Consider the following 25836-nt stretch of genomic DNA (forward strand, 5'->3'; position numbering starts at 1 on the left):
ACTAGTGGGAAAGACCTGTATATCTCAAAACAATTGGATACTTCTGATAGTACAAAAAAAGAGAACTTTAATTAAAAAAATTATTTACAAGTTATTCAATTGCATCTTAAATGGAAATGGAATATTTTCTGGAAAGCTAACATTTTGAGGCTACATAAAAGACCATGTAAGCAACATAGTATTCGTTCAACAATGTAATGAGTAGAAATTAAGGAATAGCCACTGCCGTATTTCTCGTATTTCTTTGTGGAGGTCTCTAAACATTTCCACAAAAGTTGACCTGCCTTGCTGAAAGTGCTGTAGCATAAGATTAAAGCCAGAGAAAACTAAGCCACTAGCTTCACAGTGTGTTAGATGTTTTGCAAGGAAACTTCCCAATGGATTTTTCTCTAGCATTTGTGAGAAGTAAAAGTGCTAGAGGAAAAGCCATTGGGAAGTTTTCCTGTGGAAGCCCCATTGCAATTCATGGGTTCTTCACAAAAGTACTACTTGCACAGGAATATTTCCCACTAGATTTGGTCGAGCGCCTTCTACTTAGTAATCAGTTATAACATTAATCATGAAGAAAAGTTATTTGTACCCAGTGGGGAACAGTATGGAACTAATCCTTGAGAAGGAGAGGAGACAAATCATGTGACCAAAGGCTACATTCTGAGAGGTGTTCAACAGGTAAGAGGAAGATTTCCTTCCTGCTGGGTCTTTCCTAGAGAGATCTAACCTAGCTGGAAAGAGCTCACCTAGACTTTCTGTCCTCTTACACAAAGTAGAAGCATTCTAAATTCTTAGACTAAGTGAGGCAATAGAATTCAAATTCTTGCTACAGATTCTTATTATAGATGCCAACTATGGATTGTCATCGTTGAATATCAAATGTCTGTTTGGCTAGTGAAATAGAGCCTGCCACTATACTAACTCATAACTTGACTTACTGCCCGTCGATGAGATTCTGTATGAATTTCCACACTTAAGGCCATTCCACTCAGAAACATCACTGTTGATAGTATTTTTCGCTTGTAATTAAGAAAACTGGAATGCATTGTTAAAAAAAAAAAGTGGGGCGGGGCAGGGAGTTCTCAAGTGTTTCTTTCCAGGACAAACTGTCTACTGTGAACATTTAGCAAGCCTACTTAGACTGAACAACATATAGTGCTGTCCATGAATCAATATGTCCACAGTGCTGAAAGCAGACATGAAAACTGGTTGTATCGATTTGCAGGCAGCAGTGTCTACTGTTAACTCTAACTAGGTTTGCAAGATGTCAGTGTTCATAGCAAACAGTTGTTTTTTTCCATCATGGAAGCCTGAACCAAAGGCCACTATCTAGATGTGTAGCTTCTGGCATGTTTAAATCCAAGACAAGCCAGATCACAACAAAATCCAAAGCCTCATAAAATAGGATTCTGTAAAATAAGATTTTTGGACATTCATGCAAAGCTGTATGAGACACACATTCTCTCAAACAGTTTAGGAAATATTTGCCTGACTAGCAAAGCACACATGCTTCAAGGGACTGCAAGGAGCCCTTGCCAGCTCTCCCAGTGCCCTTGTACATGTGCGTGGGTGGGCATGGCCCACACTCGGAAAGTAACAACGGAATGATTCTCAGCAATGTGTTTTGATCTTACAGAGCACTTCTGGAGTGCAGGCAGCACTCCCAACTCTAAGGGCTCTTGCACAACAGCACACTTGCAAGGGGAATTGGGAGAATTGTGCAAAGGCTTATACATCCCCACAGTTGCTCAGAGTGCTCACATTCTGTTAATCTGTCAAGCCTATCTAGTAGAAAAATTCAACAGCTTGGTAGCCTTCACTTGACAATGACATAACTCAGGGGTTCCCAATCTGTACTCCAGATGTTGCTGAACTACAACTCCCATCATCCCCAGCTACAGTTTACTGTGGCTGAGGATTATGGGATCTGTAGTTCAGCAACATCTGGAGTACACTGGTTGGGAACTCCTAATATAACTGATTACTTTACGATTGGTTACTTTCTAGCTTGGGTGGCTTTTATAGGGACTTGGACAAATTCATGGAGGACACATCTATCAATGGCTACTAGTTTGGTGGCTATAGGCCACCTCCAGCCTCAGAGGCAAGATGCTTCTGAATACCAGATGCAGTGGAGCAACAGCAGGACAAAGGGCACACCCTCACCTCTTGCCTGTGGGCTTCTCAGAGGTATCTGGTGGGAAACAGGATGCTGTACTAGATCGACCTTGGGCTTGATCTAGCAGGGCTGTTCTTATACTTTTATGTAAAACTATAGCAAAATGTATTTTGTTTGGCTAGGAAAATATATTTACTGTATCTAGCACCGTTTCTACATAGTACTTTGAATTTCTAAACCATTCTAAGGAGCATATTCTTCTTGTAGGTATATGGAGTTCTTTCCTGCACCATCCAATGTCACCACAGATTTCCTCTTTGAGAAGAGTGCCAACTATTTCCATTCTGAGGAAGCCCCTAAACGAGCAGCTTCTTTGATCCCCAAAGCAAAAATAATCACCATTCTCATTGACCCATCAGATCGAGCATACTCCTGGTACCAGGTAGATTTGAAGAATTAATGCCTGTTCTCTTGTATTGTGTATCTACAGTATATATTTATATATTTTGTGCAGAGAGGGGGAAAAGTGACTGGTAGTTCTAGGTTAACATGTAATTAATCATTTTGGTTTGGTTGCTTTAGCCCACATCCCAATTATACTTTGTATGTCAAAGTATTATCTTAATTTAGGCTGTGTTGGCTAGTTCCTTCCTAATCTATATGTTTAGGAGTACCTGTCAGCAATGATTCTTTCTTTTAACTTCTACTCGGATATTATAGATTAAAACAATAAGCTGGCTGGCCACCCAACTTGGCAGTCATACTTCTTCTACCTAATTTACTTTTCCAGCATCAACGATCGCACAAAGACCCTGCGGCTCTAAAGTTCACCTTCTATCAAGTGATCACTGCTGGGCATCATGCTACAACAGAGCTTAAGGCTCTGCAGAAGAAATGTCTGGTACCTGGGTGGTATTCCACCCATATAGAAAGATGGCTAACATACTTTCCACCTTATCAGGTAATCAAGGGTACTTTGAAAACTATTCCCTGCCCACTAGTATGTCCCCCATGCTTCAGTTATTCCTTCACGAATACTTTGTTGTAGAATGTTACACTTAATTAATTTGCATTTGAATATAGGCTGTAAGACTGCTCATCCAAAACCAGGGTCTATCATAGGTAGCAGGGGCTTCATCACCAAAAGATACAGAACAATTGCAGTCATTCACTGAGTGACTCATGCCTTGGTGTAATATTACTGCAATAATTTGCCTTATCTTGCATAAGGCAGAGATTTTTCACTTTCTACTGCCTATAGGCCCCTCAGGGGTGCCAGCAGAGACAAGTAGGTTCTGCTCAGTGAGGTTTCATATGGTCACAGGATAAATCATTCACTGTCTGCCAACCAATGTGGGTCTGAAAATAGGGCTTGATTTTGTAGCTATCCAAGCAGCAGCCCAGCTGTTTCATCTCCTAGAGATCATTGTTCAAACATGGTGATCCTAAAGAATAAGACACAGTTAAACTATAGCAGATGTCCAAAGTACTGAATTCCCTATTCTGCTTCTGATATTTACCGCCACCAAACCAATTGATATTTTGGGGAAAGGAAGTTATGTAGAAGTATGATTTATATTTTGGTTTTTCCCAAGCCACCTTTGATTGCATTTTTAAGGGCAAATCACATCCCATTTCCTGATCCAGAAGCGTAGATCTAATTTTTCTGAGTCCTTCAGCTTTATTTCTTTGCCATCAGTGGTGTCCCAAGCAGCTTCCAATTTAATAGCATTTCAGATTTAATTAGTGAGCCATTTACCTCTCTCCCAGATCATTAAAGATGGTGATAAATATGAATGGACTTAATACTGATCCCTGGGGCACCTCTCTTCCTCTTAAAGACTGAGCTCCCTATATGTGAAAAAATGAGTTGAAGTGTGACACACAGTATAATGAATTTTAAATATAGTATTCATAGTTCACCTTTTTCCTTGCAGTTACTAATTATTGATGGACAGCAGCTGAGAAACGACCCAGCTATTGTGATGGACGAAGTGCAGAAGTTCCTGGGAGTTACACCTCATTATAATTACTCAGAAGCCCTAACGTGAGTTAATCCAGTGATTTATTTAACACACAGTTTGCATGATGGAGTAATATCAAAGAAATAGTTGCAAGAGTGTTTCCAATTTTAAAAGATCATATTATGTTTTTAAGAAACTTTCTTATTTTACCTTCTGTAGGGAAAAAAAAAACCCTGGACACACAGAACTGAACAGGATTGCCTTTCATAGGTGCCATAAAGCTACAGCCCAACTAATTCACAGTTGTACTATGAGCTGTATACGCCTTCTGGGAAGAAACATTAATTCTGTAAATCACGCTTTAAATATGCATATGGCGAACTACTCTAGAACAGACAGACACCAGACAGACAAAGAGAGGACTGTAAATTGGTTCTGCCTTTTGTGTGGGTAAAAAGGGTGGAATGCCTTTCTGCCTCTTTGCTCAGCAGCAAAAGAGTCACCATCCATAAGCAGGAAGGACAGAAGCCGCTTTTCTTTTTACTTGCCAGAAAGACACAACAATACCAGTGTCAGGGATACAGCCCCCACTGTGTATATAATAAATAGTCATGTACACAAACCATTTAGATTCAAACATTTATTCACTTGCCCTTAAAATGAGATTGATAACCTTAGTCTGCTCTTTTGTATAGGATCCTATTGTCGGTTTTCATAAGAAGCTCTCAAAAAAGAATGGTGTTCGTTCCCAGACAGTTCTCTGTTTAATGCCTCTCAGTCAATTGTGCTGTTCTTTTTTGTAGAGCATGTGGCAAAACTGACTTTATCTTCTGTGAGATAAAGTCAAGTGCATTGTAAAGACATAATGGATCAAATTCACCCCTAGAGTAATTCTATTGAGCTCACTGCTTCTTTAACACCATAGCCCTTGACCTGGATGCTGTGAATTATTCCCATCTGCATCTAATTCCAGGGCATGTTTTTCTTTCCTGCCTGCTCTTAGAGGTAAACAATCATTTCTCAAAAGATTTATTTAATGTAACTCATTCTCTGAAGCACCCTGCTATAGTTCCAATAAAATTATACTCTGAATTTATTTAGCCTTGGATGTTCTTTTTTGTAATTGTTATAAATGGGGGTAAATCTACATCTGAAACGAGTGGCAGCCAAACCTTTTGGCAAGTATGTGACAGAAGAAGTCCAAAGCATGAGACTGACATGCAGGTTCACACCCCTGTGCCTTGGGGTGGTTTTGCACCTTCTCTGCTAAAATCGGAGGCCAGCTAGTGGCATGGGATGAGACAAGTACTGTAGGCCTGATTACATCAAAGTCAGGGCTGCTCCTATCCAGAAGTACCACTTATCCAGGGGTTCTCAAACTTGGGTCCCCAGAAGTTGTTGGACTACAGCTCCGATTATCCTCAGCAATTACCACTGCTGGGGATGATGGGAGTTGTAGTCCAACAAATCTGGGGACCCAAGTTTGAAAACGCCTGCACTAACCCTTGCTTCTTGCAGTACCCATGTTACCTGTGGCATAAACCCACAAAACAATCTAATGTTAAATAAAATATTTGAATTAGCTTTCAAAAACATAACATATTGATGACTTCTCAAAAGATGGAACCATTTGTTTATAGATTTTTAAAAATCTATCCTACATTTTGCCTAAGATTCAAGATGGTGTGCAACAATAAAGAGGGGGAAATAAAATCAATGAATTACAAATAAATAAATAAACAAACTGCACCAATCACAGGGAGTAACAATAAAATAGACCAAAAATCATTACCTTCACAAAAGCTAGGAAGGTCTGCTGTATAGTGGTTGAAGAGGTCTATAGTGGTAGAAGAGGTCCATCTAGTGGTAGAGAGGTCACTAGATGGATATCTTGGGGTAAAGAATACTGAGGAGCACTGAGAAGTGGCTGACTCATGGTGGCATGGTGAATGTCAGAAGGTGACAGGACATGTAAGAAGCCCTCTCTGAACAATAGGGTTGGCAGATTAGAGGAGAAGGAAGTCTTTCAGTGTATCCCAGGCTCAAACCATTTAGGGCTTTAACCAGTTCTAATAACCAGCTAATAACCAGTTCCCGGAGCCCACAAATTGGCATTCCCTGCAGCTGACAGAGCACATGTGCAACGTGCCAGAAAGTCTTGAGCCCAGGAGAGCTCTCACTGCTGTGTTCTGCACTAGTTGATGTTTCTAGAGGGCCTTGAAGGGCAGCCCCACATAGAGCATGTGGCAGTAACCTAATCAAAATGTAAAAGAGCATAGATCACCTTGGCAGGGCCCAACTGAAATGGAAGCAGCCACCACTGGTGCACCAGCCATAACCGGAAAAAGAATATTTTTTAAGGCACAAAATTCATTCATTTTGAACATGCAAACATGTTCAAGTTGCACCTTTCTTCAGTGTGAAGCAGGGGCGGATCTTAGCTATGGGCAAAGTGGGCGGCGCTCACCTTAAATCTCTTGGTCAGCCATGTCGTCTCTGCCTCCATTCTCTGTGACTACTGCCTCCATCTGTCAGGGCTGTCCTTAGGGCATGGCAAGCTGCCCCACTCTTTTAACCCCCATTAGAATTAACTGGAAGGGGGCCCGCGCACTGGCTGATTTGCCCCAGGCCCCGCACCCTGCCAGGGCTCCCTAAGGACAGACCTACCATCTGTTGTTCCCTGCTGCTCTTGCTTGCATCCTGCTGCTGCTTTAAGAGTTGTGAGGTGGGCAACAGTAGCACAGAACAAATGAAAAGCCCCAGATCTTTTAAAATATTAATATTAATAAGACAGGAGCCAATAAGCATGCTAGCTTTTGTTTTCACAAAGTGGGCAGTCCTAAGGCTGCCCTATAAACCAATCAGAGAGGGAATAGGCTGAATGAATCCTCAGGCAGCCAATCAGAGTGTCCAGAAGGTGGGAAAGTCTTTTTCTTTTAGCTACTCAGAAGAATCCAATCATCATTTTGGTAAGAGAATAGATAGGCTGGCTGGCTGATCCTTTGCTTGCTTCTTTGTGTTTGTTTGGAAGGGAGGAATGGAACCTCTGCTTTCACTTCCTTGCTCTATAACTACTATTACTACTTATATACATCTCTCTTCACCCAATGTTCACAAAGTGGATTACAAAGAAAAATACATAAATAAAAGGGTATCCTGTCCCCAAAAGGCTCACAATCTAAAAGAAACATAAGGCAGATACCAGCAACAGCCACTGGAGAGATGCTGTGCTGGGGCTGAATAGGGCCAGTTGCTCTACCCCTGCTAAATATAAGAGAATCGCCACTTTAAAAGGAGTCTCTTTTCTCAGCAGGGCTCTCTGATCTGATCTGTATGAAAAAGCATTATGGCCCATTCCTAAAATGAAATGAAATGTGCCAGAATGTTATTTTAGGGCATATGCATGGATTTCTGAGTCCAACGTGCTTTTCAGTTAATTGCAGAAATGGCTTTCCATGTGGGTGTGGTGTATGTAGAGAAGGAATGGGTTCTGTTGGAAGGAAAATAATTTTAAAAATCCATTTACTATGCAGAGAGCTAACCAGATTATTCTCTCTCTGGATTGTGCCCAGTATCTGTAACATTAATATGTCCACTGAGGGTTATGGCTCATTGGGCAAGGATTAAAGAAGTGATCTCTCTCTCTCTCTCTCTCTCTCTCTCTCTCTCTCTCTCTATATATATATATATATATAATGCACCCAGCTGTTCAACAGACATGGAGTAGGGAGGGGGTGTCTCCATGCATTTTTGCTTCCCATGGTGTCCTCCAAATGATGCTGTAGGAAGCATCATTGAAAAACCTGTGGTTTTTCTATTATTTATGTATGCATTTTTAAATAGGCAGGCAAAGCTGCCCTTGTAACTAAAGAATGCATTTTCCCCTCCACTTTTGTAGCTGGTCTCTTCTTTACCTGTGGCTTTATAGAGATTTATTTACTTTTACATCTATAGCCTGTGCTTCCTCCAAGAAGCCCAGCGTGGTGCACATTGTTACATTTATCCTTCCTATGAGGAAGGTTATGCTGCGAGATAAGTGACTGTCCCAGAGTCACCCAGTGAGCTTCATGGCTGAATGGGGAGTTGAACTTGGATTTCCCTAGTCTAGTCCAGCACAGCACACTAAGCACTGTACCACTCCGGCTTAGAGTTCTTTCTTCTTCTTCTTGTTTCTTACTAGTAATATTCATTTTTTGAACAACCAGCCAGACAGAGCTGCCCTGGTGACTTCAGAATGCATTTACTCACCACAGAAGCAGCCTTTTGTAGCTGTGCTTTACAACAACAGCAACAACAAATATTTATAAACTGCTTTTCAACAAAAGTTTCCAAAGCGATTTACATAAATCATACATACATACATACATACGAGGGATCCCTGTCCCTAAAGGGCTCACAATCTAAAAATAAACAGACAGACACCAGCAACAGTCACTGGAGGTACTATGCTGTTTACTTGTGGCTTGTACAGTTCTTTTTGCCTGTGTGTGTGTGCGCGTGCGCACACTTGCTTTGATCCTGCCATGTAAGATGCAAACCTACATACTACTGTAGTCCTGTTAAGCACTATAAAGCAACTGATATTTTCCATATTTCTCTGTATCTGCTGATGAGCAACTGAGATTTGTGTGCTTGTGTGTTTGTATTTTGATCCCACTTGTTAGTTATACTGTGCCAGTTATTGCTAATGCATGTGCCTAGTCCTGGCTCCACCTTCGCAGCTGCCCACAGTTGGCTCCACATCTCACTACCTGTGGCTCTACCCATCACCTGCCCTGCCTAGCACCACCTACCCTCTCAGTCCCAGGAACCAACAGCCACCACTGTTGTGAAGGTAACATGAAAAGCCAGGCCTCACTGAAGAAATCTATGCTGCAGCTGCACACACAAGCATTGTTCCTTCCAGAAACTGGGGAAGAGTTACCACTGTGTCCTCTACCCACATACGCCTTATTAAAAGGGTAATAGGTACACTAGTTCTCAGTATGTGCAGATAAGGCACAATGATAGGATGGGATAAGACTTGCATTTGATCTTTTTTTCTCAATTCAATAAATTAACACATGCCCAGAGTGACATGCTGTTCATTGTGTCTAAAGGTGTTGTTTGTTTCAGGTTTGATTCGCACAAAGGCTTCTGGTGTCAACTCCTGGAAGAAGGAAGAACCAAATGTCTTGGAAAGAGCAAAGGCAGAAAATATCCTCCAATGGATTCTGAGGTAAACCCTTATTCTTCAGACAGAAAACGGACCAAGCCCAATCCAAGTTAAACACTTCAATGTCCCATTGATTTGAATGGGAGAAAATTTGAGCTCATGCTTAATTTTTCCTTTGAAATCAATGGGACTCAAAAGTACTTAACTTGAACTGAATTGTATCCATTGTGTCCTTTACTCATCCATATGGAATAACATTACCAGCATCAGTCTTCTTATAAAATGGTTACAATTTTGGTAGATGCATGTGTGGATTGTCTTTGTCAGTTCCTTTATGCATGTGTTTTGGAACAACAGAGCCACCGAGTGCTTCTCACCAGTGCTCCGAAGGCCCTGTTGCCACAGAAGCACATTGCTGCCCTCAGGTTTTAGGTTTGGGTTCAGTTGTGTTTCATTTTTCAAGAAAGAAAAGCCTCTCAGAACTGGTTTTTGGGTTTGGATTCAATTTTGGTTCAAGTTCCTGATAGCAAGAATCTTGGAATCACTACTGTGTCAGAGTGGGTCACCAGCTTGCTGGAAGATAGTCCAAGACCTAGATATTAGGCCTGTCTGCTTTGGTAATATCAGAATTCCAAAGTTGGAACTCCCTGCCCCCACCACCAGGAGGCAGCAGAACGCAGGGCAAGTGCCTCTGGTACTGTCCTGGTGGTGGGGGCTCTTTAAATCACCACCCAGCACTGGTTTGGGGGTGGCTGGATGGTACAGAGTTCCTTGGGGGTTTGGGGTGGGGGTGGGCAGGGAGCACAGAACTGCTCCCTGGGAAGCCTGTGTGCTGCTGGGAATGCGTGTGGGCTTCTGGGGATTGAGTCTCATGCAGGACTCCAATCCCCAGAAGCCTACATATTTCCTTAGCAGCACACAGGCTTCCCAGGGAGCAGTTCTGTGCTCCCTGCCCACCCCCACCCCAAACTCCTGAGGAACTCTGCGCCACCTAGCCAACCCCCTGCCAGTGCTGGGCAGTAATTTAAAGGGCCCACACCACCAGGACAGTACCCAAGACACTTGCCCTGCGTTGTATTGCCTCCTTGTGGTGGGGGCAGGGAGTTCCAACTTTGGAATTCAGATATTCTGAAATAATAAGCAGCTATTATTTGTGCTCACCACCAACCTCAGATCCTTTTCTGGCACACAGGTAGAGGGCTTAGGAGAGAAGCATGTCTTCTGTCATTTGCACTGGGATGTGGAGCTGGTAGGAAGCAGTGGGAGGCCTCTCCTACTGCTCAGAAAGGCCTCCTGCTGCTTCTTCCCTTCTCAGAACTAGCAATGGGAATGAGACCTCAGGGGAGGAGATCCATGTCTGCTAGTAGGTGTCCTGCTCGGCAGAGGGCTGAGGGCACTTGCCACTGGGGGACTGTTAAGTGGATCTGTGGATGCCTTTGTGGTACAGGATGCAAGTTTACTTAATATATGTTTTTATATATATATATATATATATATATATATATATATATATATATATACACACACACACACACACACACATATACACACACACACACACACACAATTCAAAAATATACTAGTTATTTCTTTAAAATTGGAACATCCTGGGTTTCTCCCCAGGATGAATGAATCTTTGATCAGTTGCAGCTGCCCTGACTAAACCAGGGCGCAGGGCGAACCCTCCATTGGGCAGAATTCAAATGTGGAATCTGTCTGCCAGCATATTTGTTATCTTCACCCTGTGCTGAGCAGGAGAGAGTTCATAAGTCTAAAGTCCACTCCTAATCTGACAGTGACAGAATCTTGGCCCTTAAGAACAGTGACAAAGGCAGCAACAGAAGCTTTTGAAAAATTCTTCAAATTATTATTCCCCCTGCCCCACCCCCCACAAAATGGAACACAAACAGCAACACTGCCCCAAGTTTAATGTAACTGGACATTCCAATTCAAAGGAGGATGTGTGTAGCAGCAGGGGATGTACCATAAAGCACTCTCCAAAAAGATAAAATTCCACTAGTCAACTGATTAGGAAGGGGGAAGAGCTGAATCCAGATCTCAGCTGTCCCTCTCAAATGGCTGATCTGCTGTTTTAGAAATAGCTCCATGCATGTGACTTCCAGCTGTTGGACTGGAAAGGAGAACTGCATGTTCAGGACCCATTTGTGAATTCCTTCATCCATTTGGGACACACACACACGCACTAGGAAGCCCGATTTTGTGTGCTCCTTGCTGGATAGCAGTGTGTATATTTTAATCATCCATCTGTTAATATTTAGTTCCATGTATGATTTTTAAGAAATAGATAAGACATCAATCAGATGCAGATAAAATATTTGGGGAAACAAAAACACCATGAACTTGGCACTGTAATATTTGACCAAAGAAAATGTCTTTTGTTTCCATCAGTGCAGGGCTTTTCTGTCAAGCTACTACAGAGATCACAACGTGGAACTGTCAAGGCTCCTGCACAAATTGGGACAACCCCTGCCATCATGGCTGAGACAAGAACTACAGAAAGTGAGATAGCACTGAAAACGCTTCTTGAAAGAGCTTTTCGTCACTTCAAATATCACCGCACCTAAAGTCTCCACTAGCTACCAGGAAGCTCTTGGGAAATATATCTCTTCAAAAGAGAACAAAAGCATTAGGTTTCTGCCATATACTGGCAAGTAGACTTTGACAGGTACGTGCATGTGTCTCACAACAGGAGGCGACAGTATTTCATAACCATTTCTGGATTTATGGAATTAATATAAGGCACAATCTACCAGGAAGTTCTTCTGTGGCAGCCCCATTAAAATGAATGGGAGCTGTACAGTAGTGTTCAGGTAGCTTTTATGCCCTGGCCCAGGAGGATTTCCTGTGGATTGTGCCTGTGGACTGCTGAGCACCCACACAGCAGTTCATAGCAACTGGTCTTTAGACTTTAACATCAATGCTGCACAAATAAATATTTACAGTTTTCTATATTATATACATATCAGTTTAAGAATATTGTCTCATGTCAGTTTTGTAGCCCATTGTCTGCCTGCTCAGTTTTCAAACGGTTTGATTACAATGATGTGTCTTATATTTTTAAAAAAAGAGAAAAGATGTGGCATAAAATGCCAGATGTATTTCCTCTGATTTCAAACTGTCGGGAACTACTAGGAAAAATTATGGATCAGTGTGGTTATATTATTTCACCCAGTGACTCCAGAAATCTGGGGTCACACTATGGCACTGACGTCCTCTGCTGATCAGACGACTGTCTCCAGTGGGGAGGGGTGCCTCAACCAACTGTCCATCCACTCACACTGAACTTTACAGATGTGGCCATTGCTGATTTGGTGGATCTCAAGATCAGGGCCAGAACTGCACAGCTAACTGTGGTTGCTAGCTAGGTGCAGAAGATTTCCCCCAGACTTCTCTTGTGCATTTCAATCAGACTGTGCTGGACAAAGGCCCTTGGCTGCTGTAAGGACAATACTCTGGGTGACTTCCAGATCTTTGGCACAGCAGCACTCACTTGTCGGAAGCTCCTTCCATGAACAGAAAGAGGCATTCACACTCATGCAAGGATTACTGCTCGTAAAAGGACTTGCTGTATGAGCTCAGCTTCCCTTCTGTGAACAGCAGGAACTTCTGACAATAGAGCACTGCTGTGCCAACAGTCTGGATGCCACCCTCAGAGTTGGCATTAAAAGACATTGATAATTTCATTTGCATACAACAAACAAGAGCAAGTAGGTTGTACAAAGGAACATTCAAAGTTGTTCATTATTATTTGTGAGATGGGGAAGGCATCATGGCAGTCTTTTGATACTAGCTGAACTGCATTAAAAACTTTTTTTCCCCAACTGCCTGAAATTGGAAAAGATTCAGCAGACCTACAACGGGGTGGGGGTGGGGGAGTATAATAAAAATGGCAGGTTCACATCTGAATTATTTTATTTACACCACAATTTGTTCTCCATGTGTGAATCCATGTTGCAGATTTCTTAGGCACTATTACATCAAATTTGTAATCAGTCTTATTTCAACATGCATCGACTAAAAAAGTTCACAAGCCAAGTAAATCTGTTATTACAAACATTTGCAATTAAAATGATAAACCAAGCTAATCCAAAACTAATACAAAGAAAAACAACTATGCCGTTGGTATGGAAGATGTATGCACACTGAACTTTAGAAGCTCTTGATTAAAATTTCTGAAAGTGCTTAGCAATCAATGACTGATGTTTTTTTGACTAGAAAGTCTAAATGTGTAGAAAAAGCTAGTTGATATTGCAAGCCAAGTTTATGCTGTTTGGCTCCATGTACATCAAAAACTATATGGATAGATCTCTAACAAGTATACCCAAATAAGACAATTATTCTGTACTGTTATTTTAAATATGGTTTACTGTGTGTGTATTTATATATAAAGATTGGTCCAGCCAGAGTTAACTTTTCAGTTCCACTGATGGAAAGGCTCTGTGCATACTTAAATATCTCCTGATGCAATCAGTGGGACTTAAAATTGCTTACCTTTGGCTATACTGTGCCCACAATTTAGAAAGCACTACATGGATAAGGTAGCCTCTTTTGCCATTAGCCCCGATTCATACATTTTCAGTAATTTATTAACTGGGTAAAAACAAATCCTTTATTCAGTAAGGACGTACAAGAACTTCTATTGTAGCTCAGACATTTCCGATTTATAGACAAAAGTAAAATTGTATTTCAATATGTCACCCACCACATATATGCAGTATCCTTGTTATCTATAATGGGTTTTCTGCAATATGGTGGCCACTTTGTTCCTTACCCTACCACAAGGAGCTGTAATAACTTCTTGTGAAACACTGGTTTTCAAACTTCAACCAAGGAAAGGCTATCATTTTATTAATGGAAGCCAAGCTTCCTTGGAGAACAAGTTGCTTGCGGCTCCCTATCTTCTACAAAGTTCAGACACAGGAATTTTGGGTGTGTTCTAGGTCATACTTTCAATTCACAAGGGAAAATGGTGAGAGCCAAGAGGACTGGCCAGTGCCCAAGTAAACAGATTGTATGCCCTTAAAAATGCCCCTGGATATTCTGCAGTGTGCACTGGCAGACATGTAAATGTTCTTCAGCAGGCAACACTATGGCAGGGGTGTAGTTAAGGGAGAGAGGGCCTGTACCCCTCTCCATGGCAGCCTCTAGGAGGGAGGGAGATAATAAAAAAAATAGGGAGGGGTGGATCTGGGAGGCCCTCAGGAGCTGGGGGCCAGGGTTCTCTGAACCCATCCGCTCAATTATAGCTACACCCCTGCACTATGGCCCTTTTCAGACATTCTACTGAATGTCCATGGCAGGGGTGGGGGGCGGTTAGAATCATGGAAGCAAGTCATATGACTGTATGCACAGAGGACTTTCTGGAAGAGAGCTAACCAATATGATTCATATGCAGAGACTCTCTGCCACCAAAATGAACATATGTCTGTGGCTATGATTTCACTCCTCCCACCCACCCACTATACACGCTCATTAGAGCAGGGGGTTCACAATCTTGTGCCCTAGATATTCTTGGACTACAATTCCCATGATCCCCAGCCACAATGGCCTTTCGCTATTGTGGCTAGAGATGACGGAGTTGTAGACCAAAAGCATATGGAGACCCATCATTGGGAACTCCTGTTCTAAAGGGTCTAATGTTGAATGGTTCCCAAAAGGCAGAAAGTTTGAAAATCACAGGTCTAAAGCATCCAGAAATTCAGACAGATATTCAATACTTCTTTTTTGCTTAAGTGACAGTACAGACCATTCCAGTATAAACCTTAGAGACTTACCCAGAATTTCATGGATATGACTTGGGAAGTTAGATGTTCCAAGCAGTTTTGCCAGTAAAAATTAAGTGTATTTTCAGAAAATAAATACAAAGGGAAACAAACAACAGACGTCAATAAATCTAAGCAAATACACAAGATTCTGTGGTGGTATTTGCTCAGTTCTACATAAGAGAAAATGAATTGAACTAATCTTCAGAATATATTGTACAGTTTATGCTTTATTATTGCTTAAAATGTGAAGCTTCCTCAGGAAGAATAAAATAGATATTTCAGTGTTTATAGATGTACTATTCTTCTCATTCATATTGAATGAAAATTGCTGGAAATGTGTTTTCTCAAATTTTTTAAATAAAATAAAACTAGACATTATTCCAATAGTGGCATGATTTCTGATGTGCAACAATAAACTCTGATAAGAAAACACCCTTGCCACTTGGTAGTGACTTTATTCTAATGCAAATTCTTGCAGCCTTTCTCCAGCATTTATGGGATCTTGACATCAAAAAGTAACATACTCCAGAAACACAGAGCTGGCTGAGTAGTATTTATTTAGTGGTTCCTGCTTCCATGTGGATAACACCATTTAGGGTGGCTGCTTGTTTTATTTATTTATTTATTCGATTTTTATACCGCCCTTCTGAGCTGGCTCAGGGCGGTTTACAATTACAATTTTACTGGCTTTAAAAATAAATAAATAAATAGGGTGCCAAAAACCTTCCAAGTGTACTACAGTAACACATTCAGGCTATTGCAACAACAACAACAACAACAAAGCCACAGAAACTCCTACAAATATTCCTTTCAACAGTCATAAGCCAAGGAGAAAAAAGCCCAGCATTGTTAAAAGTGAGAAGCAGAACAGCCTGGTGCTGTAAACAGACAATTTAGACAGCACCAGATGGGAAGAGGGCACAGTGGAGCACATGCTTTGAATACAGGAGTTTCACCTGCAGTGAAAAGGTCTCATCAAGGGTCTTTTCAACTAGACATGAAAGGACCAGCTTGCCTACCACTACAAACAACCCTGCTTCGTTTCCTAATCTCATTCCACGTAACATCTAGTAAAACAAAACACATTGTATGTCATCACAACTCTGAATTAGCCCCATGGCCCACTCAATTTACATAAGAGCATAACAGCCCTGCTGGAGCAGGCCCCAGGCCCATCTAATCCAGCATTGTGTTTCACACAGTGGCCCACCAGAAGCCTCTGGGGAGCCCACAGGCAAGGGGTGAGGGCATGCCCTCTCTCTTGCTGCTGTTCCCCTGCACCTGGTACTGAGAGCCATTGTGCCTCTGAGGCTGGAGGTGACTCAGCAGTCAACTTCATTTATTTATTCAATTTCTATACCACCCTTCCAAAAATTGCTCGGGCTGGTTTACACATAGAAATAATAAATAAATAAGATGGAACTTCATTGTCTGCTAAGTGTGGAGAAGGGAAATTTAAGTGCATTTTGTTATTAACTGATGTTACCTGAAGAGTTAGGAGGTGGAGACACTAGGCTGTTCAATGCAAAATATTTTTGTAATGTCCAGTTCTGGCCTCAGGCAGTAAGGCCAGAAAAGACCTCTGCTTGGTAATTTTGAGATGGTGTGGAAGACCTTGAAAGAATTGAATTGGCCCATAACAGAAGCCCTCCTCAGATGTTACAAGAAAAGAATGCTGTACCTGTGTACAGACTCCCTACAGTGTGCCAGCAAGCCCTACCCTGGTGATTAGAAGCCTCACCCCGCATGGATATATTTAGAGTGGGCTTTAGAGGAAAGACTGGCAAAAACCATCTCTCCCCTGTAGCTCAAGGACAGCCTTCATGTGGGTGCCAGCCTCTTGAACACATCCCAATGCATTTGTGGCCCTGTTTAGGATTTCAGCCAAATAACCTTTTCAGAGTTGGGTGGGGGGGTGGCTATTATATTATGTTCTGCCACAATATATTGTTATTGTTAAGAGTTCACTTGTTAACACGATCTTAAGGGTAAGCCATAGTGCTATGCTTATGTAGTAACTAAAAACATTGTAGTTTGTTCTTTGACATGGTCTCTGTCTTCTACACATATGGGCTATGCACCTGTGCAGAGACCTCGTCAGAATCTAACAAGCTCAATTTCTCCTGCTTTGGTCAAGAACCCCGTGCCCAGCTGCTATATGCGGCTGTGCCACTCCTCATCCCCTCAGTCTTTCTTCGTCTGCACTTCAGCAAACATTGTGGTGTCTTCAGCTCGGCAACAAGTAGGATCAGAGATATTCCTTGTTTTTTCTCCTTGCTTTCCCTTCCTAACCTCTTATTTCTCTCTTTCTTTGATTTTTCGTGCAGTTGCATTTTTTCTTTGGTGTTTTTCTTGATCGGTTTTCCCTTTTCCAAAGCTCTGGTCCTGGCTGGGTCGGAGTGTGGTAGTCTGCCAGCCTTCGATGTGTATGCCAGGCAGAAAGAACTTTGAGAAGTGTGTCCACTGCAGATCGAAGATCCCTTCCCCCGATATGCACACCGAGTGCCTCTTATGCTTGGGGGAATCCCACACTGTTAAAACCTGTATGCACTGTCAAAAGTTTACAAAACAGGCTGGCAGAAACAGGGCTTCTCGCTTGCACACAGCCCTGTGGGATTTGGCTCTCCATTCGTCAGAAGTCTCGTCTTTAAAACAGTCATTGAAAATGGCTGCATCAATACCGTTGGACAGAGCGGCGTCAGCTGCTGTGGAAACTGAAAATCAGATGCCGATATCAGTATCAACACCGTCAAATGCTCGACCTTTGGTGGATTTGGGTGGGAGAACACTCTCGGTGGAGATCCCTTCATATCAACCTCCAGTGGCACCAAAGACCTCCCCGAATTCGTCAGGATTGGCTTCAAAAATTAAGAAGTAGAAGCTAAAATTGCAGAAAAACCTGCTGGCTGGTCAACATCTTCTTCCGATCCCCAAGAAGAAAAAAGTGGAAGATGTCCCGATATCGGAGGCTCCGGCGTCTAAGAAACCCAGGACAGCCTCAGATAATCCAGCACAAAGGTTATTGGTATCGATGTGCTCAGATTCCCCTGTTGCAACGGTGTTGTTCACTGTGTCCAATGAGTGGACGCGATCCAGCAGAGATTCGGTTGTGATGGATGAGCCTATGTATGCTTCATCCGGAGAAGAAGCCTACACTCAACCTAAACATGAGAAAGGTGCTTCATGGTTGCCTAGGAGAAGATTGCCCCTTAACAGCATTGAGAAGATCACCGACAGGCTCTTCACTGGGACAATCAAGATCGATATTGGGCACTTGAGTATCGCTCCCTCCTGTTGGAAGCTGAGTCTTCTTATGGCGTTTGGTGCTGTGATGCTGGTTCTTATGATCAGGACCAGTCAGACTATAGGTTGGACTACTTGGACTATGCCCAAGTCCTGGGTCCTTGGTATACCCAAGTATGGGTCCTGCTACCCAGAAGAACCTGTGTATGGACAGCCTGTGTCAATGAGGGCTTGGCATGACCACTCCCCTCGCATTCTAAAGGGTGTCCGCATTCCCGCTCGCCACACTGTTCTCTGTGGAATCGAGCTGACCGAGGTAATCTGGTTCTGTTGGTACCAGCTTCCCATCAAGATCCCATACCAACTCAAGGATTGCCAGCGGACCTCCCAGCTTCGGGACCGGACAACCCCGAAAGTGTGCCAGGCCCCCATTCAGATTCGATACCCGCAACGCAAGACCCTCCGGTCTCTATAGACCCTGCTTAAGAGAGCGATGAGAGCTCTCCTGACTCTGAGGTTGTATCCACTCGATATCCATTCCGACTCTAAGCCTGTCTCCCCACCTGAGGACTCAGGGCTCTGAACAGACTTCTGGACTACAAGAAGTTCCGAATGTTTTCAGACCATCATGACTATCCTGGACAAAAACACGTGGATGGTCTCACTGGACCTAAAAGACGCATAGTATCATGTGTCAATACGCCCTCAACATTGGCACTTCCTGTGGTTCCAGATAGGGTGGATCCCCTAGAAATTCAAGGTGTTACCATTTGGCCTCACGACCGCACTTCGCATCTTCACGAAATGTCTGGCCCTGGTGGTGGCATTTCTACAGGAGCAGGGTCTACAGGTGCTGCCATAGCTAGATGATTGGCTGATTGTGGCGAGCACCAAACGGGTGGTTCTGGATGCCCTCGAGATCATGATCGATACCCTCCAAGAGTTGAGCTTCCAGATAAACTTCAAAAAGTCTCAACTGAAACCTACCCGGCGAATTCAGTTTATTGAGCTGATATTCGACATGACCTTGGAGAAGGTCTTCCTCCCGATGGGCCGTATCGTGACTCTCCAGATACTAGCTGCCGCTTTCCTAGCCAGGGGCCCACAGACCATGCGTTCCATACAAAGCCTGTTGGGACACATGGCATCGAGTACTTATGTTCTACCTCAAGTGCGTCTTTGGATATGCATCATTCATAGGTGGTTTTTGGATGTGTTTGATCCTCTTCAGGATCCGGGTCATCTCGAATGCTCACCCCCTTCTTGGGTACGGGCAACAGCGCCGTGATGGATGGAGTTTCAGCACCTAAGTGTTGGTGCTCCTTTCCAAACAGCTCCGGCCGGCCGAGTAGTCACAACGGACTCATTGGCGCTTAGCTGGGGAGCTCACCTGGACGGGTTTCATCTGAGTGGACACTGGTCCCCTGCAGAGCGGACTTGGTACATCAATTGTTTGGAGCTGTTGATTATATTCAGTGCTCTCAAAGACTTTCTGTCCCTGCTGGGGGGTCATTTGTCATTGATACAGACAGACAATATGACGGTAAAAACCTATCTCAATTGCTAGGGCAGCATGTCCTCAAGGAGCCTCCTGTTTCTGGCTCTGGACCTGTGGTACTGGTGCCTGGTGCACAGGGTATCGCCTCAGGCGGTCCATATCCAAGGTGAACTAAATGTTCAGGCAGACACTGAGCAGAATGGCTGTGGTTTCTCACGAGTGGGAACTGCATCAGGGTGTTTTGAGGGACGTCTTTGTGAATTGGGGGGTTCCATCTCTGGACCTGTTTGCTTCCCTAGAAACTGAATAATGTGCTCTCTACTGTTCCAGGGGAGGAGAGGGTTCTCTGGGAGATGCCTTTGTCCGGTCCTGGACAGGCCCTCTTCTATATGTGTTCCTGTCGTTTCCTCTCATTCCCAAGGTCCTACGCAAACTGAGTGTGGATCAAGCCAGGGCAATCCTGATCGCCCCGTGGTGGCCCAGGAGGCCTTGATTTCCAATCCTGGCACACCTGGCGCTGGACCGGAAACGTCTACCCATCCTGCCGAACCTGTTGTCTCAAGAACAGGGATGGATGCTACAACCAAATGTTCAGTTCTCTACTTGACTGCATGGCAGGTCCTGCTGACTTCCCCTTGAGACTGAAAGAGGTGTTGGTGGCTGCTAGGAAGCCATCCACGAGGACGTCATATAACCACAAGTGGACTCGTTTCACATCCTTTGCTTCCCTGAATGGGTTTGATGCATGTAGTCTGTACAGGACATTTGTAATTATCTATTGTCCCTTAAGGAGTCTGGGTTGAAACTGGCATCCCTTAAGGTATATTTGGCTGCCATTGTGGCACGTTCTTCCTCTGACTGGCCTTCTTGGTTTAAAAATCTGGTGGTTTAAAGTTTCCTGAAGGGTCTGACACACTTGTTTCCGGACAATCTGGTAATGTCACCAGCCTGGGATCTGACAGTGATTATGGCTGGTCTTCTATGGCTGCCTTTTGAGCTTTTGGCTTCTATTGACCCTCATCTCTTGACTTGGAAAGTCACCTATTTGGTGGCCATTACCTCTTCCAGGAGGGTTAGTGAGTTACCGCACCTGCAGTTTCATAAAGACAAGGTCGTACTCAGGACAGATGTCAAATTCCTACCAAAGGTGGTGTCCATGTTTCACCACTCATCCCCACTCACTTTGCCCATGTTCTTTCCAAATCTTTCATCGGATGCGGAGAAAAGTTTACACCATTTAGATGTTCGGATGCGGAGAAACGTTTACACCGTTTAGATGTTCGAAGGGCCTTGTCCTTCAACATGCAGAGATCTGCTGAGTGGAGGAAGTCCCCATCCTTGTTTGTTCTATACGATGAGCCACGTAAAGGACTCCAAGTCTCGGCCCAATCCATGTCCAGGTGGATAGTTTCCACTATCGAACTTTGTTATCAGTTGGCCCATAAGCAGTTGCCTGCTACTGTGAAGGCACACTGTTAGGTCCGTGGCAGCCTCTGTGGCCTTTGATCGTGCGGTCCTGTTGGACACTTTATGTCAGGCAGCTACTTGGGCTTCACCCCATTCATTCATTCAGCATTATGCTATTGATGTTAGAGCTCGTAACGATGCTGTATTTGGCAGGAGTGTCCTGCAATCTATTTTCAGTTGAATCTGCTTGTCCTGAAATAAACTTTTTCTGGCGGTTTACGTGTTGCCTCTGTTACTTCCCCCCTACTTGCATGCTTGCTTGTTATGTGCCCATATGTGTAGAAGACAGAGACCACATCAAAGAACTACAGGTTATTCACCTGTAATGTTGGTTCTTCTAGTGGTCATCTGTATTTCTACATGCCTTCCTGTCCTCCCCGCAGGGTTCGCTGAAGCTGGACTCTGTGACTTAGGGGATGAGGAGTAGCGCAGCTGCATATAGCAGCTGGGGGCGGAGTTCACACCCAAAGCAGGAGAAATCGAGCTTGTTAGATTCCGACGAGGTCTCTGCACAAGTGCATAGCCCATATGTGTATAAGTACAGATGACCACTAGAAGAACCAACATTACAGGTGAGTAAACTGTAGTTCTCCCTGCTGTACTGTAAGCAAAAAGCAGCTGCATTATTGGAAAACAACCCCCACCCTGTTTTTGTATCTTTTAATCTTTTCCCCTACATAGCTTGTCAAAGTAATGAACTAAAAGCACCACCCAGTGGCCAGATTAATCTGCACATAATACTGTTTTATATCATCATTGTTTAAATATTCTGAACACAGACTGAATGATAAGTGGAGAAGCATTCAATTAATCATTATAATTTGTTTGAATTCATACAACAACCTAAGTGTGTTAAATTATTGATTACTGGACTTAATACTACAATGTAATATTGTAGTATGAGCACTCTTACCAATATATCACATCACTCAATTGACCATACTTTCTCAAGATGGGTTCACCCAAATCCAATTCTAAGAATACTTGATGCACTGGACCACAGTGGCTCGTGTAAAAAGGAATTTAGGCTCACATGGCATTATTTATTTATCATATTTCTATACCACCTGATATGTACATCTCTAGGCAATGTACAAAATTTAAAATATTTAAAAGTTACAGATTAAAATACATGACAATAAAAACAATAGAATAAAATAGATATTAAAACAAGTTTTTAAAATTATTAAATTAATTCTAATTAAAAGCCTGTGAAGACAGGAGAGTCTTGAGGTTCTTCCTGAAAACAAACAGAGAAGGAGATGCTCTTATTTCAGTAGGGAGCATATTCCAGAGCTCCTGAGGCAGCCACAGAGAAAGCCCAGTCATGGGACGCCACCAAATGAGCCGGTGGCATCCATAACCGGACCTCTCCAGAAGATTGTAACAGGTGGCAGGGTTTATGACAAAGGAGGCGCTCTCTTAAATAGCCTGGACCTAAGCCTTTAAGGGCTTTATAGGTAAGAACCAGCACTTTGTATTTCACCTGGAAACATAACAGCAGCCAGTGCAGTCCTTTCAAAATCGGTGTTATGTGGTCCCTTCATGTTGTCTCAGAGACCAATCTGGCTGCTGAATTTTGTACCAATTGTCATTTCCAGACTACGTACAAAGGCAGCCCAGCACAGAATTCATTACAGTAGTCAAGCCTGGAGGTTACCAGCATATGTACCACTGTTTTAAGATCATTCACCTCTAGAAATGGACGTAGCTGACGTATCAGCCAAAGCTGATAAGCTTTTTATCAGCTCCTGGCCACTGCCTCAACCAGGGTGGATTTGATTTAAATCAAACTGATTTAAATCACTAGCAGGGTGGATAAAAATCAAAAAAATCTGATTTAAATCAAAAAAATCCGATTTAAATTTAAAAAATCCGATTTAAATTTTAAAAATCCAATTTTTTTATTTAAATTGGATTTTTTTAATTTAAATCAGATTTTTTTTATTTTTATCCACCCTGCTAGTGATTTAAATCATGATTTAAATCAGTTTGATTTAAATCAAATCCACCCTGGCCTCAACCTGAGAAACCAGGGAGAGCTTTGGGTCCAGGAGCACTCCCAAGCTACATACCTGATCGTTCAGAGGGAGTGTAACCCCCATCTAGAACAAGCAGATCTAAACCATCTCTCGGGTCCTGTACCCCAACAGTCAGTACCTCCGTCTTATTTTGATTCAACCTCAGTTTGTTATCCCTCATCCAGCCCATTACTGCATCCAGGCAGGCATTTAGAGAAGTTATGTCATTTCCTGATGAGGTCGGCACGGAGAAGTAGATCTGAGTGTCATCAGCATGTTGATAACACCCTGCACCAAACCTCCTGATGATCTCTCTCAGCCATTTCATGTAGATATTAAAGAGCACTGGAGACAGTATGGAGCCTTGTGGGACTCCACACTTCGTGGAACAACAGTCTCCAAGCAACACCATCTGGAATCTGCCAGAGAGAGGAACGAAACCACTGTAAAACAGTGCCACACAATCCCACCTCCCTCAGTAGGTCCAGGAGGATACCATGGTCGATGGTATTAAAAGCCACAGAGAGATCCAAAAGTATCAGCGAGTCACACTCCCTCTGTCAATAGCAAGTTGGAGATCATCCATCAGGCCGACGAAGGCAATCTCAACCCTATAGCCAACATGAAATCTCAACCTTACAGCCCACCACCCAGGCATGCAGCTAGGTAGTTTTGGACCCTGTACCTAATGAGCTTATATACATTTAAAAACAAACCCACAGATCTGGACCAGGCTGCATTTGCCAAAAAAAAAAAAAAAAAAGTTTGTTCAGATGTAACAGTTAGTCCCACTTTCACTAGATGTGACGTATAAAATGGACAAAGGTAACTCATTCTTGCAGGTTTACTGCATCAGGGGGAAAAATCATTAAAATATCACAGGACTGACCTGTGTGTCTTAGCACTTACAACTGTTGGAAACAAAAACACAGAGAGTCCTGCCATCTTGGCTACATGTGCGCTCAAGTACAACTTACAACTCGTACAACTCTAAGCCCAGGCATTCTAGAACTGTAAAGGATTGAAGGGGGTGATGTTTACTCTTTTTGTATTAAGGCAATGGGCAGATTCCTCCACATGGGGGTTGAATGATGGTCTGGGGAGGGGGGTGCTTCAGATCCCGAAGTTTTTGTAATTTTCTGCCATGAAACAAGCTACTTATAAGATTATTATCTGGCGGGGGGGGATCTTAAAATTCAAAAAATCATTAAAAATGAACAGCTGATCCACTTTACAATCAACAAACAGAACCCTGCTAATCTGTCCTACATCTGTGCCAAGCTTCAGAACTCTAGGCCAAGCCATTCTGGAGCCCCCTTTTTCCTTGGGGAAATCATGGGTGGGCACACAGGCCTGGGCCCCCAGACCCATGCCTAATAATGCCCCTGCTGCCACCCTCCCCACTGGTCCCATCCCTGCTTTCCTATCTGGAGTGCACCATCCTTTCATCCCCAGTTGGGCTAGTGGAGTGGAAGCTCCAGTTGGGTATTTGTGTATGAAGTCCTGAGGCAGAGTACCTATAATAAGAATTCTGTGAAGAAAAGTGATAGCAAAGTGCTCTCCCCATGTATAATCTAACCTCAGCAGGCTGTTTAATGCTTTCATCAAAAGAACGTAACATAAGAACATAAGAACAGCCCTTATGGATCAGGTACCAGGCCCATCTAGTCCAGCATCCTATTTCACACAGTGGCCCACCAAATGCCTCTGGGGAGCCCACAGGCAAGAGGTATGTGCAGCATGCCCTCTCTCCTGCTGTTGCTCTCCTGCAACTGGTATTGAGAGACATCTGGTATTGAGAGACATTGTGCCAACAACCATCAGACTAGTAGCCACTTATAGATCTGTCCTCCATGAATCTGTCTAAGCCCCTTTTAAAGTCATCCAAGCTGGTGGCCATCACCACATCCCATGGCAAGGAATTACATAAATTAATTATGCGCTGTGTGAAAAAGTACTTCCACTTGTCGGTCCTAAATTTCCCAACCTTCAGTTTCAGCGGGTGACCCCTGGTTCTAGTGTTGTGAGAGAGGGAGAAAAATTGTCTCTGTCTACCCTCTCACTCCAGGCATAATTTTAGACATTTCAATCATGTCTCCCCTTAGTCACATCTTATCCAAGGTAAAGAGCCCCAGATGCTGTAGCCTAGCCTCATAAGGAAGGTGCTCCAGGCATCTGATCATTTTGGCTGCCCTCTTCTGCACCTTTTCCAGTTCTACAATATCCTTCTTAAGATACAGTGACCAGAGCTGTGTGCAGTACTCCAGATGTGGCCGCACCATAGATTTGTATAAGGGCATTATAATATTAGCATTTTTAATTTCAATCCCACTCCTAATGATTCCTAGCATGGAATTAGGTTTTTTCACAGCTGCCGTGCACTGAGACGACACTTTAAATGAGTTGGCCACCATGACCCCAAGATCTCTCTCCTGGTCAGTCGCCAACACCTCAGGTCCCATCAGCATATATGTGAAATTGATGTTTTTTGCCCCAATGTGTATCACTTTACACTTGCTTACATTGAACCGCATTTGCCATTTTGTTGCCCAGTCCCCCAGTTTGGAAAGATCTTTTTGGAGTTCCTCACAA

At 43.2% G+C, this 25836-nt stretch overlaps 1 protein-coding gene and 1 long non-coding RNA gene across 5 annotated transcripts in view; one reads left to right on the forward strand and one right to left on the reverse strand.

Annotated features, from left to right (window-relative positions):
• The window catches only part of LOC128326635 (bifunctional heparan sulfate N-deacetylase/N-sulfotransferase 3), an 85161-nt gene extending 69716 nt beyond the window's left edge, over window positions 1-15445 (forward strand). For all 3 annotated transcript variants that reach the window (XM_053253828.1, XM_053253827.1, XM_053253829.1), the window contains exons 9-13: window positions 2378-2552; window positions 2901-3071; window positions 4048-4157; window positions 9190-9292; window positions 11639-15445. In XM_053253828.1, the coding sequence (XP_053109803.1) occupies window positions 2378-2552; window positions 2901-3071; window positions 4048-4157; window positions 9190-9292; window positions 11639-11758 (679 nt within the window). In that variant the 3' untranslated portion in view covers window positions 11759-15445. The remainder of the gene's footprint in view (window positions 1-2377; window positions 2553-2900; window positions 3072-4047; window positions 4158-9189; window positions 9293-11638) is intronic.
• Window positions 1-25836, reverse strand: part of LOC128326636 (uncharacterized) — a 41969-nt gene that overhangs the window by 11718 nt on the left and 4415 nt on the right. The window lies entirely within an intron of this gene.

The sequence above is a fragment of the Hemicordylus capensis genome, chromosome 5, assembly GCF_027244095.1.
Source record: "Hemicordylus capensis ecotype Gifberg chromosome 5, rHemCap1.1.pri, whole genome shotgun sequence".
NCBI lineage: Eukaryota > Metazoa > Chordata > Lepidosauria > Squamata > Cordylidae > Hemicordylus > Hemicordylus capensis.